At 39.1% G+C, this 17013-nt stretch overlaps 1 protein-coding gene across 1 annotated transcript in view; it reads right to left on the reverse strand.

The window, feature by feature from the left end:
• Nucleotides 1–10689, reverse strand: part of ptprk (protein tyrosine phosphatase receptor type K) — a 159848-nt gene extending 149159 nt beyond the window's left edge. Inside the window, exons 1-2 of the mRNA XM_016575224.1 lie at nucleotides 10362–10689; nucleotides 8755–8778 (exon numbers count right to left, since the gene is read on the reverse strand). Of these exons, the coding sequence (XP_016430710.1) occupies nucleotides 8755–8778; nucleotides 10362–10434 (97 nt within the window). The 5' untranslated portion in view covers nucleotides 10435–10689. The remainder of the gene's footprint in view (nucleotides 1–8754; nucleotides 8779–10361) is intronic.
• Nucleotides 10690–17013: the final 6324 nt, after the last annotated feature.

The raw sequence follows: 17013 nt of genomic DNA on the forward strand, positions 1-17013 counted from the left end.
AGCTTAAGTTCCTGCCCGGTTTAGCATGAGCCAAGAGACAAATGATATACACAAAACTATCTAAACACAGACAGTGAAAGACCGTGATTTACACTGAAACACTCAGAGCCAGTCATTTTAGCAAAGATAAATCACAGATAAGATCTCTGTAGCATCTCAAATGTTTCTCCTAGAAAGCGCGTAGAATAAATGGAGAGGAAATGAAGGAAGAAGAAAACGACAGAAGTCTGCAATCTAAAGGCAAAGATCTGAATATGAAATTAAGATGACCTGATCTGTATGACAACAATGCTATTTGTGTCTGTTTTTATTTCTCGTAATAGTGCAAGCACTGGAGAATAATCTGAGAGAAAGACGAGACTTTACTATGATGAACCTCTCAATAACTGAACGCTCCTTTGGGTGTTTTTTCATCTCTTGTCTCTCGGTTTGTCCAGTGTTTCTGTCGTGCAGCAGAAAGCACTCGTTCTGTGGCTAAATTCCTGTGAGTGACCGGTGTGCGCAAATGACCCCATTATTGTTAGTTCACACACAATGAGCTGTGGTTAACCTAAACCACATGTGGCCCGACAGAAAGAGAGAGTGGGACCCTGGGAACACACACACACACACACACACACACACAGCAAGACTCCGAGTTTACAGGAACATGTTGACGGCTACTCTCACGCCATTTCTTTCGGTCTTTCCCTGTTATATTTGGCCATCAGCAAGAGCTTTTCACAATTATGAGAGACAGCCTGCAAACAAATCACGTAAGCACATCTGAGTGCAACACAAACTTCAGTGGACAAGCACACACACACACACACACACACTACAGGAGTCAAATAAAGCATGTCAGATCAATTGTTCTCTTCTTTTCAGCTGTGACCTGTTTTCTGTTTGAAAAGAAACACACTCATCAGATTTACTGACTATTGTACATGTGCAACACAACTAATGCAACCTACATTCTGGCATTCTATCAGTGCGGTTCACCCATACAAAACCATAATGCTTTCAAATCAAAAGAGTCTGTGGGATTTTTTTTCCAGCAGGTAAAAAGTATCAGCACACTCTCCTCAACAGCACACATGATTTGAGGAATCGTTCATGTCTGGAGCTTGCGCAGACCATCTTGCACAGATGCAGTGAGGACTAACGTTGTGAGCTACTCAATTGGTGAAGTTCATGTAAAGGCATTTTCCTTTGTGCTTTGACCTCGGCTGTAATTCACGTCAACACTAAACACAGGCTGAATCGTCGGAGGCCTGGAGTGGGGGATGAATGAGGGTCTGAGAAGAAAGCCTTGTGTCTTTTGTTCAGCGTAGGCTGTAAATTCCAGTGTGAAGGTGTAAGGAAGGGGTCTGGAGGGGTTCAACGCAGACACGCCGTCTCCTGAGGTCCCGGGACAGTGACGAGATAAACAGCAGGCAAGACAAACACCGTGAGATGAAGAGCTCTCACATCTCTCTTATTAGCATCAATTAACACCAGCATAATGAGAAAATCATCTGTACGGTCCATGTTCCTGCTGTAGGGGAGGAAACTCATGTGAACTGATCAATGACACGTAAAATGAGAAATATCACCAAGCAAATATGTGTTTGTCTGCCAGTGGATCTGCAACGGCTTGAAGTTCTTTTTCAGGCGTAATCATATGGAGGTCATCGTAAGTTCGTAACTATTAAAATGTTTAATGTTTTTGAAAGAAGTCTCTTCTGCTCACCAAGACTGCATTTATTTGATCAAAAAGTACATACAGTACAAAACAGTGAAATATTATTACAGTTTCAAATAGCTGTTTTCTATGTGAATATCTGTTAAACTGTAATTTATTTCTGTGATCAAAGCTGAATTGTCAGCATCATTACTCCAGTCTTCAGTAGGGGTGACCCCAAATAGTCGAAGATTCGATGCTTCAATAGGAGGAGCCTGATTTCACTACCAATCTCACAGTCGAATATTCGCGGGGTGATATGATCATGCCATTTTGGCTATATGGGGGTGCACAAATGTCTGATTTCACATAGAACTACCGGTTTTCTCCCAATAAGTTAATATACAGCCTATTAAGATAATGCTGTAAATAAGAATCTGAAAAGAAAGAAGTTTCGAATAAATATTTTAACATGCGTGAATAAATCCAACCACCCCTATAGATTTAAGATTCACTTTCCATAATCCGTGACCGACAGAGGAGCATCTTGGCGGCAGGGATTTAAATCTTTAAAGGCACAATATGTAATTTTCGCCGCTGGAGGGCGCGTTTTCAAAATAAACAAAGAGGCAAAGGTGTAGTTTGATGACGGCGTGACTGAGTGTGGAATCATGGGAGTTGTGGTCTTCATCCCCACAGCCGATGCAATCCGACGGGATTCGGGCAGAAACACATTTTCCCTGTGTGTTAACGTAATTAACTGTCGAATGTCTGACTTGACTCTTGGTAATGTATTTTGCCCCGCCCCCAAACATATGATTCGACTATCAGACGAATATCGGCAAGATTCGAAAATTACGATTCGACTATGAAAATCCTTAGCCGGGGACACATGATCCTTCAGAAATCATTCTAATATTCTGATTTGCTGCTCAAGAAACATTTCTGATTATTATCAATGTTGAAAACAGTTGTGCTGCCCAATATTTTTGTGGAAACTGTGATACATTTTATTTTTCAGGATTCACAGATGAATAGAAAGTTAAAAAGAACAGCATTTATTTGAAATAGAAGTCTTTCTTAACAATACAAATGTTGTTACTGTCACTTTTGATCAGTTTAATGCATCCATGCAGAGTAAAATTAATTTATTTTCTTTACCATTTTAATAATTTCACAATATTACTATTTTTACTGTATTTTTGATCAAATAAATGCAGCCTTGGTGAGCAAATCGTAATTATTCCAAACTCTGAACTGCCTGTGTGTGTGTGTGTGTGTGTGTACATATTTATTATTTACTTCTACATTTATTTATTTTTGCCATCGTAATTATTCCAAACTCTGAACTGCCTGTGTGTGTGTGTGTACATATTTATTATTTACTTCTACATTTATTTATTTTTGCCATTGTTTTGTTTGAATATTTATTGACATTAGGAGCAGTGTTTCACAGTTGCTCACCCCTCCCTACAGAAGCAGAGCTGAATGCACATGCGTTTGATTGACAGCGCTGAATCCCGCCCCATGAGGTGCCACCTGTGCTGACTCTTCCTGCGGTCTCTCCCTCAGGCGATCACAGCTGTTCCCTAAAACATTTGACCTTATGCAGTAAAGTAGGCTGAAAACACTAAGGAACAGATGCACTGCTTTTCTGTTTGTTTGCCTAAAGGAAAGCGCTTGGCACTTCAGTTTACAGCAATTAAACCGGCCAAAAATCCTCACTCATACATTTAAAAGAGGCTCATGTGGGTTTCCTGGTCTCAAACAGGTTAGCCTAACATTATTACATTCATAACTATACTATGAAAGCTTGTAAGTACTCATGCATACACGGAGTTATATATACCTGTTCTGTGAATAGCATGTTTTTCATTCATTCATTCATTCATTCATTCATTCATGGAGCATATATAACTGTCCTGATATCAAAATAAAGAAAATATTCTCATTAGGAGAATGAAAACCTACAGTATTTTGGCATAGCCTAATCTAAAATTCATATTTTAACAAAACCGCTTCACTGCTTACTGATATTTGATATTTGAAAAAGAGAAGTGCCTGCTAAATCAATATGCAGAAAATGTTTTATTATTTGTCTTTTTTTTGGAATTATGATAAACAGAAAAAAAAAAACATCAAACCACAACACATTGGTCAGAAATGTCAAAATGGTGCATGCATATGAACCAAAAATTCAAAACAAACAAAAAAAAACTGTTTCAATAAATGACAAAAGTGGCCCTAATATGATATTTTTTAATTAATAATAATAACTAATACTATTATTATTCCAGCTAGTTTACAGTGATGAAAGAGTACTGCAATAGTGCACCAGAGTCATTTTTCTCCTGAACCGTTGAGGAAAAATCCTGCTTCTGTCGTTTTTTTCAATATAGTCTCATTACAAATGCTATATTAGCTTTTACAAGTCAAAGTCAGACATCAAAAGTAGGCCATTTTGAGCTGTGATGTGCAGACACACGACACCTTAATTCCAGCTGACGTCTGATAGGATGCTAGAGAGGATTTCACATGCGCGCATCTCAAAGGAGCCGGGAATGAAAGACAGGTAAATCACTGTGAGTCAAACACACACACCTAGACGTGTTCAAACTTGATATCTTCAAAACATCACGGTGTTGACACAGATATAAGACAAGCTGACTCCAGTCAGATGAATCATGGTGAGGCATACAGCCTCTCTGGTTCTCATTTCCACTCTCATTCACACCGGCTCGCTCTCATCTCACATCTGCCAGCCGTTCTCCTGTCTCAGCATGTGCTCAGACGGACCCCAGGTAAAATAATCACATGGAGCTGCCGATCACAATTAAGAGCCGCGTGGAGTGCGTGTATCAACCATCCTGAAGCCGTGGAGTCAGAGGACATGACAACCATTTTGTGTAAAATTAAGGCAGCGGAGTGATTTTTGCAGCATTAAACACAGCTGAAGGTTGAGCCAAGAGCTCTCGCTGGAGGAAACGCTCTGAGATCTGCCCGTAGAAAAGAAAAACCGCAAATGAGATGACATGGAGATTAAATGCTTCTCAGATGTTTCTCCTGAACAAAAGACTTGCATACTCTCATGTCTATTTTAAATCTCATACGGTGCGCCGATTTACCAACATAAAGAGAAAATCACAAAAGAAATCTCTTTAATATCACAATTGAGATGATGAGAGCTTTCCTTAAGTCTGCTTTTCAGAGCTTTTCTCCTTAACAAGAGACTCAAATACTCGCATGTCTCCTTTAGAGTTTCAAATCTCAACAGCGTCTCACACTGTGCTCTGAACATCAATCAGAAAATCAAAAAATGAGAAATCTATTTCTTTTTTAATTGCAAAATGGAAATGTTTGCTTGCAGATGAATCTCCTGCTTCATGAAGTTACTCTCATGGCTCCTCGAGTTGCAGATCTCAACAGTGTCTCATATTGTGCTCAGAATCACCAACACGCATGTATTTTAAAAAAGTACATTTATTTAATATTGCAATATTTTCTTTTTTTAATCCCAAATGTTTGCTTGATGACGAATCTCCTGCTTCTGGGATGTTTCTCCCGAACAAATGATCCCAGCAATCATCCTCCACAGCTCCAGCACAAACAACCTCCTCTTCACGTCTCACAAGCTCGCCGTGTCTTTTCTTCTCCCCATTTCTCTCTCTCTCTCTAGAAATGCATGTGCTTCTCTGAGTCGTTCACAGCACCTTGAGCCCATGACCCTCATGAAAATACATAGATTACACTACACAGACTCTATCAAAGAATGGCATTCATCACCGTTTATCCTCTTCTTTCACATGATTTGAGCTTCAACGCACGTCTCTGCAAAAACATCATGCAGCACTTTGACCTTAACAAGAAAAGAGTTCCAGATAGAGTCACTGAAGGGCAATTTTACTATTTAATCATTTACATGTAATTTCTAATGTGCATAATATGCTGATTATTATATGTATGTCAATATGCCTTTTAAGTTGTGTCATACAGCATGTAGTATCTAGATACACACACACACACACACACACATTCAATATCTCCTCCATGTCTTTTTGGTTTTCACATAATGATACTTTATTCACATTGGCCAATAATTATTAGCTGTGAATGGCTCAAACGGCTGCAGCACTGAGGAATGTCAATGTGAAATGACCTTAAGGACACTAGTGAACAAAGTTACTCAACGCATGGACCACTGACTAGGGCTGGGTATTGACACAAAATTCACAATTTGATTCAAAAGCTTGGGAATTGATTACATTTCAATCTTGATTCCATTCGATATTGATTAAATTGGATATCATGTACAGTACATGTCAACTTTTTCAAAGAATAAAATCACTCAACTAATGCTGTAAACTATACAGGGAATACTATTGCTTGGTACATTAATATTACAGTGATTTGTAAACAAACATTTAACTTGCGCAAAGGGCAGTTTTTATAATAATAACAATATTATTATATAATAAAACAAACTATATAAACTTTCAATGATGTTTATTTAAACGGTGGATGTCATAAAAACTAGTTTGAGACATGATTCATTTTTAGTAGCTACATTGTTCTGTTTCTTTCAACACTCTGATTTTCATTCATGTTCATTTTTTTTACTTTTTCATGCTTTTAGTGGACAGGACAGTAAAGAACGACAGGAAATCATGGGGTGGAGAGTTGGGAATGGGATTGACAAAGGGCCGCAAGTCGGGACTCGAACTTGGGTTGCCAGAGGTGCAGTTGCGCGATATGTCAGTGCGCTAACCACTAGGCTATCAGCGCTGACCATTCATGTTGATTTTATGCAGTAACTAGTAGTAAAGAGGAAGAGACGATCGGTTCACATGTGCTTGGATTGAGTCACGACAGTGATCTCTCACGACACATCAAAGAGTGCCAAAGCCTATTGCTTGTATTTTGCAATAAATTTGACAGAATTCAAAAAAGTAACAAAGCACAAATAATGTTTTGTGAAGTTTTGTTCACGCATCAACAGAAAACAACATAAATCAATTCTTGGCATTTAAGAATCAATATCAGTTCATTGAAAATAGAACTGATTTCAACCCAACCCTACCGCTGACAACTCAGCTCCAATTCTAATGAGAATAACTTCATTCATTCCCATTCACTGAGCATCAACACTGAGAAGACTGTGTCGTTATGCAGGACTGGATTAAAAATCCATATAGCTGCATCAGATGAAACACTAAAGCGCCTGACGTACTTGTCAGGTATTGATTTTTCGTGCATAATCTGAGAGACTTCAACGAGGAGAAAAAACGCTGTCCGAAGACAATACCTGTCTGCTGTAAATAGATTTTGTAGAGAGTCTGCGAAATATGTGCGGCGCTCTCTCGCAGCTGCTGTGATAAGCAACTTGCGTCCGCGGCCGGAGCTGTGATTTAACACAGACACAAGGCCCTCTGTGACCTGCCAGCAACACAAGCACATACTGCTCTGCAGATGGGATGCGCTGCCAGGCGGCACGTGAGCACGACACATTCACATGAAAACTGTTCTTTCTTTCATGTCTCGCTCTGGTCTTGTGCATGATATAAAAAATAAAAAAAATTTAACCTCTTTCTGTTGGTGCACATGGGAAATTATTATTAACCAATAATATTATTGCCCAATTTGGTTGCAAATGCCACTGGATGTTGCCTGTGAGACTCAAATTGACACTATTTACTTTCTTAGAGAGATAGCTGACCCAAAAATGAAAATCCTGTCATCATTTACTCAGCCTTGTTTTAAACCTGTATGAGTTTCTTTCTTCTGCTGAATACAAAATAAGATATTTTAAAGAATGTGGGCAACCAAACAGCTGACGGTAGCCATTGACTTCCATAGTATTTTTTTTCCACTATGGAAGTCAATGGCTACCGTCAGCTGTTTGGTTATCAGCATATTTTGTGTTCAACAGCTAAAAGAAATTCATACAGGTTTGGAACAACTTGAGGGTGAAAAAATGTTGACAAGATTTTCATTTTGGGGCGAACTATCTCTTTAAATCGTGTTCCTGCTCTTACTGGGAATATGATTCACTGGTACACATTGCAATCATTCCATGCATTTTAAATGCTTGCTTATGCATGCTTTCATCAAAATGTGACAACTTGCCCTGCCTCCATGATGACTTTTCTATATAGTGACTTTTCACAGTCCAATCAGATTGACTGATAGATAAAATCAATTGTTTTTTCTTTTTATTGGCTAATACATGTTAAAAAAATACAATGTTCAAAAAAGCTCCATACAGCTGACATACAGTCGAGTGCTGTTCTCCAGGAGCATCAGGCTCATTCCCGCTGGGCTGATTAGACGACCGTTACACTGAATCTCAGCTCTCGGGGGCGAAAACACATGCTCATATTCTTCCATTCCTCCTCAGATTCACTAAACATCACTTTACACCCCATCTCTATCATTACATCCACACCGATGACAACGACCCGAGAGGCAAAGCATTACATTCAAATCATGAGCTAGCCGTTCACGACTCCACGCACAAAAGCCTTGTTAAAGTCACACGGAAGACCTTGTTTTACCTCGGCTGTAAACCCACACACGCCAGTGCGCGTGGCTGTAATCGCAGTCGGGTAAGAAATGTGCAGAATTTGCTATTGTGTCTGAGTGCCGCTCACAAGGCTTTCCTTTAAAACCATTTCAAAGTCAGCACGCCAACTCCATTAAAGAAATGTAAAAGCAAACTTTCCCTCTGTCCTTCTCTGCAATCATGTTTCTATGACAGCCTGCAATGAAATTTACTCTGAATGTACCTGGGTAAAAGAATCAAGACGATTACAAACACGACTCCGGCGCTTTTGCTTTGAAAGCTGATTGCGAGGGAATTCTGGGAAGTGATGGCTTTCCTGTTAGTGTGCATTTGGGGGGTAAACACAGCTGAATTATACGTTGATATGTTTGTGTGCATTACTGCGGCTCACAGTCACGCAAACCCGCAGCTCATGTGGACTTGAGGCTGACAGAGCGGCACATCAGGACGAGGTCATTGGGTCAAGTACTCAGACACAGATGCCCTGGACAGATGTTTATGATGATGATGATGATGACAATGATGATGATAGCGGCATGGATTTACGACTCACCTTTCTCCGCATGTCCCATTTGAGCTGCGTCCAGAGAAAGAGAAAGAGAGCGATATCAGGGATTATCTCGCTCATTCACAGCGAGCGCTGATCCCCCTCTTCATTTCCATAACACGCTGGCATAATTACACCAGTCACTAATCAATCTCAGCCTCCCGTAATTTGCCATTTGTCATCCGTTGTTTTTGATTACTCTAATAGAATTAATCCGAGGGTTAGCCTCGCTGATTAATTAATCAGCAATTACACAGACAGCTGTATCCCCCCCACCAACCCCTGCAGACGAGCTGCGATACGGTTACAGTCAGACAGATGTGAGCATCACCCCAAATCACAAGATTAGACAGGTTAGATGTGCAGTAAAACGTTTGGCTGAAAACAGAAAACTTTTATGCTTTATTAAAAAAAACAAAAACAAACAAAAAAAAACCCTGGTTTGGTTTCATCTGACCTGTATTTTACAATACATTTCCTTTATTTACAAAGCGATCGACATAATAATGATGATGATATTACCAATAATGTGGTGAGAATTACAAAGTGATTCACATGTTGTAATTTAATATCTGATACCGTGAGTAAAATCTGAAAAATTTATAGTGACACATCTGGAAAACTCATGCATTTCTCTCATTTGAAAGCATTTTAACATCGCAACAGCTCTATTTTGTCCTCATATCTGTATAAAAACAACTAAAAACATCTGCCAAAAGTATTTGATGTGCTCCTGACTTGATATATTGTGATGCTTTGCGGTCACATTTGCGCTCCAGCTAAAACTGCTCAATACTAGAATATTACAAATATATAAATATATATATATATATATATATATATATACACACACACATATAAGAAAACTGATTTTGACTCTCAAAAACACTCTGCAACAAACCTCTGAAAGAAACCATGTAGAATTGAACAGAATCAAGTAAATACAGTTTTAATCCTTCATTTTGAAAAGTTCATCAGGTTTTCTCTAGTTCTAAAAACCCTCAAGAAAGAGCTCCGGGCGGAAATCCTGTGGGAATTCATATTATAATGTGTAGCCAATCCGAAAGGATGCTAAAGGAAGCATAACACTCTAGTAAAGAAACAAATTCTTACGGGATTTTCTGTTCTTAAATGCTTTCAATGCTTTACTTTTTACCTGAACTTAGAATACTGTTTTCTTACGAGACTGTTTAAAGGAGGTTTAGGAGTTTTAAACCCTCGCAGATTTTCCTTGAATTCCCTGTGATGTCCTACAGAACCATTCGTCGAGTCGTTAGAAATTAAATCTAGTTTTTGTGTTGTTGGACAGGAATACATTTCCATTTGGAACCACGACAGAAATCCCGAGCGGACCGCTGAGGAGGTGTTAACGGGGTTCGGTGGAAGACTTCCACTGCGCGTCCCTATTCTCTCACACAAAACCAGCCCAAATCATCCGCACACCTCACTCATTAACTGCCAGAAGAGCCACCTGGACACACAAATGAACTTGTGAGGTGTAAACGTGCGCTCGTGCCACACAGAAAGGTGCGCACGCATTCAAAGCAACAGCCATGGAAACTTTTGCTCGTTCCGCCGCGGGGATCGTTAAAGGTGAATCTTTAGGCACTTACCGGGTGTGTACTGGGCTCCTGCGCTTCCAAACGCCGTATGCAGGAGTAATATGCTCAAAATGATGGTATCCATATCTGTCTGCCGAGTTGAGAAAGTTTTTGAAAGTGTTGGGAAATGTTTCTTATTCCCGACGATCCGCGCGCCCCATGCTCTCTCTCCGCGTCTCGCTCCGATACTCTGTTGCACTGCGAGCGCGCGAGACGTCACCGGCGCTCTCCACGAGCGGACAGGCGCCCCCTACTGACACACACACACACACAGCTTGATCAGCTTACTTCAGTCTTCTGCTTCTCCACAGCTTTCGGCAATTAATTCAGCTCGAAACACTTAATGTGCTGAAAGACCTTTTGTTTAAAGCCACGCGTAAAATCTTACTACTTCCTGCCTGGAAACCTCACCTGCGCTAGGATCTGTACACAGCAAATCAAAAGCAGCCTGCACTTTTTAGCCAATCGCAAAGCCATTCTTGCCTGTCAGTCATTTTGAGTGACACTGTTAAATGACGCGTAGTGGGCGGGGTTTTGGGAGGAAGGCGGGTGCTTCGAGGGATTTGGGCTGATATAGTGACTGGGTGGCCAGAAGTTATCAAAACGTACAGCAACTTTAATGTACAGACGTAATTTATTGCTATGACTGTATCCCCTGTGAATGTTATATCTTCAATAAAAAAATAAATTAAAAAAACCCTGCATGCTCAAAAAAATAATATAAAAAAAAAGTAAAAAGATAAAAAAACAAAAAATAAATAAATTTAAAAAATTTTAAAAAAATCTTTAATGTACAGACTCTGTTTGGTAATTTAAGTTTACACGTTAAATGACTGTTTTCTGAACGTCTTCCATTGGTCAAACAAAGAAAAAGTCCCGCCCTAAACACACGCCATTGGTTGACTCAAACAAAAAGATATTCAGTGTTTAAAAAAAATCTAAAAAACTGACACTACTGGATGAGAACAAAACTTGAAGCTAAATGAAGACACTATTGTCTTCTGTAGAGCTCCTTTATAGCAGACTCAAATTCACTCTTAATTGATTAATTATTAATAAATTATTAACTACAATGGATTGAGGACATTACTGTCTTCTTTAAAGCTGCTTATAGCTGAATTGAACTTGTTTCATAATTGATTTACTTTACACAGTTATTAAAATGAATCAAAACCGAACTGGATTGAGCTGAATAACGACACTGTTGTCTTTTTAGAGCTGCTTTACAGCAGAATTTTATTTTCCTGTCCATTATTGTGAAGCTGCTTTGAAGCAATCTGTATTAATAATGTGTTAAAGAAATAAAGAAGTCTTCAACCTATAAATGGTTTACTTATATCGTCACATCAAAGTTATTCAATGCTTGTTCATCATTATATGCACGTACTTATTTGTGACTGAATTTATTTCCACACTGAATTGTGATTACTAATGCTTGCACTTTTTATCTTTAGTTGCAGATGTCACTGTTATCTTCTTGCTGTCTAGCTGTATAAGTTTATCATGTTAATAAAGCTTGTTCAAATTAAACTGAACTGCGTTGAGAAAGAAAAAATTAAAAGTTGACAGAAACGTAGGTGTGCATGTGTGTAATATTGCACAGTTGAGGTCTCAGGGTCAGAGGTCATGACCTCCTCAGTCTCCTGCAACACCTCTGACTCTCCTGCAGTCATTACATGTTAACAACTGTATTTAATGCACATGCACAGGTGCGAGAGATGTTGAGCCTGAACCCAAAATTCAACCCTGCGCTACAAAAGCAGACAGAGCAAGAGGAACTGAGAGAGAGGAGGGAGGGAGAGAAAGAGGGAGGAAAAAGTAAGGAAACACGGCAAACAACAAAGTGAGTGAGTGAGCCGCTCGAGGCTGCAGGTATTGCAAAAATGAAAGAGAAAAAAACATAGACGAGCGCTTCAAACAGTCGCTTTGATAAACAAGGTTATGTGTACATAGCACCAGAGGAGTAAAGGTAGGCCCGGTTTATTAAAATAACAGTTTTCATCTCTCTCGTCCCCCTCTGCTCTCTCAGATCCACACAGCAGCTGAACGCGGCTGTCAGTCCTGTCCGGAGCGTTGAATCCAGTCCACTTCTGAAAGACACTGATTCTCTAAGCGTCTGCCTTTAATTATTCAGAGGCACAACAATTAAACTGTTTACTGAGTTACATACAAATATAACATTGCAAGTTATTCTTCAGCATCAGTTGCTAATGTTACTGTCAAACTCTCTGAGGATATACAAATTGGATAAAAAATTATTGTGTGCTCAGGAATCAGTGTTAATGATTTAGCTTAATGAGATATGAATCACGAATAAAATAAAGCATTCTTTAATTCAACTTGATTAAAAAAATAATATAACTTTTTTTCCTGTCAACTGAATATGTTATTAGTCTCTCTTTTTGTGCAGCTGTTGAATTATGTTTGGGATCTCGACTGATATTAGTGTTAAAAGTGCTCTCTGTGCTTTCTGTTCGTCACTGTGATGGTCAGCATGCGTGGTCCTCTAGAGACTGTGACCTGATGTTACCGTGAACCCCCTCTCATTTTCACATCTGTGGCCGAATGCACCTTTATTTATGTGTGTGTACAGGTTTATATGGTTTATGAGGACACAAATGGGGGCAGTCGTGGCCTAATGGTTAGAGAGTCGGACTTGTAAACCAAAGGTCGCAGGTGAGAGAGTGAAAGACCAGCGCTCTCTTCCACCCTCAATGCCACGACTGAGGTGAGACCCTCGAGTAAGTAGGGTAAGGGGATAGCAGGGCCGTTTCTAGGCATAGGCGAGCTAGGCGGTCGCCTAGGGCGCCACCAGCTGAAGGGGCGCCAATGAGCGCACGTACTGGCACTTTTAGCAGGGTTGTGATAAAGAGTGGCACGGTCACCCTGAAATATGACTGCCGCCCCCACTGGATCAAAAAAAACAACAGCAACATGTGATCGTGACACAGACATGTATATATATATATGTGTGTCTGTGTGTGTATACACTACTACGACTACTACTATACTATACTGTAATGTATAGATATATACATAAACTACTACTGCTAACAAAATTTATAAAACTGCAATTAAAATAAAAATGAAAACTGAAAATAAACAATAAACACTGATTCAAATGAGTCATTAAAAAATTTATTTTAATTTCAAGAAGAACATAAATGTTTTGAAATATATATATATATATATATATATTACATCAATTATAAAATGATTTAAAAAGTATAAAAATAAATGTAAAATAATAGTTACTTTATCATTATTTGATTATTTTTCATACATTTCTAAATGAGCAATATCACACATGCAAGAGTGTGCTAATCAGCATGACTGTGTGATATTGCTCTTAACATTTATAAACAAGACATTAATATGGAATAGCTGACATTTTAGATGCAATAAGCCATCGATTTTGTTTATTTTTGCTCCATAAATGCCAAAAACACAGTGAACACAGACATGCACAATGATACAGTGAAACTCCAGTGCAGTAACAATAAATATCAGCACTCTTGCAAGTGTTTGTGAGGAGACATTCATTTCACCAGGAAGAGCAGGAAACATCTCAGACTGACGGCAGAAGGTCTGGGAACCTCGGCCGCTTTGAATGGCCAAGAGGCCATATGACTGACAGGTAAAGCAACCAATCACGTTTCGTAATTATAATGTATTACAATGCACATTGTGATACAGTCTTCAGAATAAATTTAACAAGTTATAATATATATGTTAAATTGCAACTTCATCATTATAAATGCATAATTACAAATATATTTAAAAATGCATGGCATACAAGTTTCAAGTATATTTTAGTTCATCATAAATGCTTGTCAGTACATTCAGCAGGACACTTCAACGATATTTCAAAGATAATAGGTGTAATTATGGAATTACATATAGATATGTACTATACTGTACATGCAAATTATAATACAAAAATAACATGTAGTTAAGTATCCAGAAATATTTCATTCAATCCACGCTCAATTATATTCTATTAATGTATATTATTTCATAAATCTCTTAAGTACCCTTTAGAAAAGTACTTATTTTTTTACAAGGGCGAAGGCTAAATATCATAATGCTGTTTTTTAACCTCTTTCTACAATAAAGCACCTTACCTACTGTGTTTTTTTTGTTCATATTCAATATATATTAATATATTAATAATCAGGGTCACACTGAATGATGGCTTGTGATAAACCGTGGTTGTGTTGAATCTGGTCCTCATGAACTCCTTCAGTTTCAGCAGGATAATGACGGTTAATTATGAATTAATAGCGTTTACAATGATAAAAGCGTTCATGTGGTTTGCATAGTGCTCTGTGCGTGTCCGCCCAGCTGATGACCAGTCACTCACTCACAGAGGAGAAGAGGACTTCATGTGATTACAGACGGCTCTTCATCCACGCCTCCTCTCATCTCCATCTCTATTAAATTCTTATAATGAAACGATCGATCCAGCCCCGGCTCATGATTGGTTAATACAGTGTTCCAGTCATGTATAAATCACTGTGCAGCACCTGTAGAGATCAACTGTTAACCTTGGCTTGCATGTCACACTACAGAATGATATTCCATCAAATAACAATTTAACTAAATTGTGTGTCCTTAATATACTGTATATAATTTTGATTATGCTTCAACTGATTAATGAAAGCATTAAGCCTCTGGAGGTCATTCAATATTGTGAATATAGTCACTCTGCTGTGTCCTCATGTTTAACAGCATCCTTATAGCAAGTGACAGTGTTTACAAATACATTCATATACATTCATAATGTCCCCATGATATTTCAGGAATCAGAGTTGTGTTTCCCCTCCAACAGTACATGATGTGTCTTTCCTTCAGAGAACGCTGAACTCTGCTCTGATCTGTTGTGCCTTGAATTTTTCATGAATGTTTGCCTCTTGATTTTCTTCTGGTTATTATGATTGATTATGGAGTCGTGTGTCTCTTTCATTCAATCACATGTGGTTTGTCACTCAGAGCTAATATGGCCTCTTACTTCTGTGTATTACCATGACACACTAAAACCACAAAATCTTTGAGAAATGAGCAACCACAACCACACGACTGCTACAGAGCAAACAACTGTTCAATTTATCACAGCATACAGATCAGCTCACTGTCTGAGTCTTCAGTAGAGTTTCTGCTTTCATCAATATCTACTGTAAAATACACTTGAAAATCAACATTATGGCACACAAAATGATTTCATGAAAATGCAATAATCATGAAACCAGCTGTGATCAGTCTCACTGTGTTTGTTTGATCCGAAGGAAATTCCAGCATGAAAAATAGAAATAGCCTATCATGAGCATATAGTGATGTGTAATTACTGTCAATTGTATTCGAAGTGCCGGCAAATCTCACGCTGTCATATTCATGACAAATTACATAACAGATTTGATTTTGATATGATTGTGGTAACATTATCAGTGAAGCTTGCATAAAACTTTACAGTAAGGTTAGATTTGTTAGCATTAGTTTGAATGGATAACCATAATAACATTTAATAACCTTAGTTAATTTGAATTTCAACATTTAATAATGCATTTTTTAAATCAAAAATTATATTTGTTAACATTACTGAATGCACTGTGAACTAATATGAATAATCAATGAATAATTGTATTTTATTAAGTAACATTAACAAAGATGAATAAATCCTGTAAAAACACATGCTTCTCAGTGTTAGTTCATGTTAGTTCATGCATTTACTAATGTTAACAAATGAGAGCTTATTGTCAAGTGTTTCCATTTAGTGTTTTATAAAGGTAGTTGTTTAGCTTATGAGAGGTCATGCTGTGAATGTAGTCATGACTAAAGGGTGTTATTAGGCAAGACGTGACAGAACTAATATATATATTCATACTGTTGCACATCATCATCAGAGTCGGGATCCATTTGCAGCGTTTTTATTGCGTAACCAGACAAGACAGGGTCAATCACCAGTAGATACAATAGCGGAGGCTAGGCTGAGACAGAACGTGGGACGGGCAGGAGGTCGAGGCAGGCGGCAGACAAACACAGTAGTAGAACAATGGAGAGTGGCACCCCGGCGCCTGGAGTCCAGCAGCTCGTGCACCCGATACGCCTCCTCGCCGTCAAACAGAATTGGTGGGGGGGTCTGCCTGGCTCCCTCCTCCGACTCTCCTCCCGGACCACCAGCGGGTTTCAGAAGCGATACATGGAAAGTGGGAGATATACGATAGTTAGTGGGCAGCTCTAAACGGAACGATACTGGAGTTATTTGTCTTAAAATCTTGAATGGACCAACATACCTGGGACTGAGCTTTTTACATGGGAGCCTGAGGCGCAGATCCTTAGTTGACAGCCAAACCCATTGGCCTGGAGCGTATTCGGGACTGGGGCGTCGGTGTCGGTTGGCCTGTTGTTCTGTTCTCCTCACAGCATGTAGCAAGTGAGTATGGGCTCAGTCCCAGACCTCCTCACTGCGTTGTAACCAGTCTGTGACTGAAGGGAGGTCGGTGGGCTCGCCAGCCCAGGGGAACAAGGGCGGTTGGAAGCCCAGCATGCACTTAAAGGGAGTCACCCCTGTGGCGGGTTTCATGAGGGAATTCTGAGCATATTCCGCCCAAAACAAGTACCTGCTCCAGTCTGATTGTCGTTGCTGGCAATACGATCGAAGGAACCG

Source organism: Sinocyclocheilus rhinocerous, unplaced genomic scaffold, assembly GCF_001515625.1.
Source record: "Sinocyclocheilus rhinocerous isolate Xijiao unplaced genomic scaffold, SAMN03320098_v1.1 scaffold1044, whole genome shotgun sequence".
Taxonomy (NCBI): Eukaryota; Metazoa; Chordata; class Actinopteri; order Cypriniformes; family Cyprinidae; genus Sinocyclocheilus; species Sinocyclocheilus rhinocerous.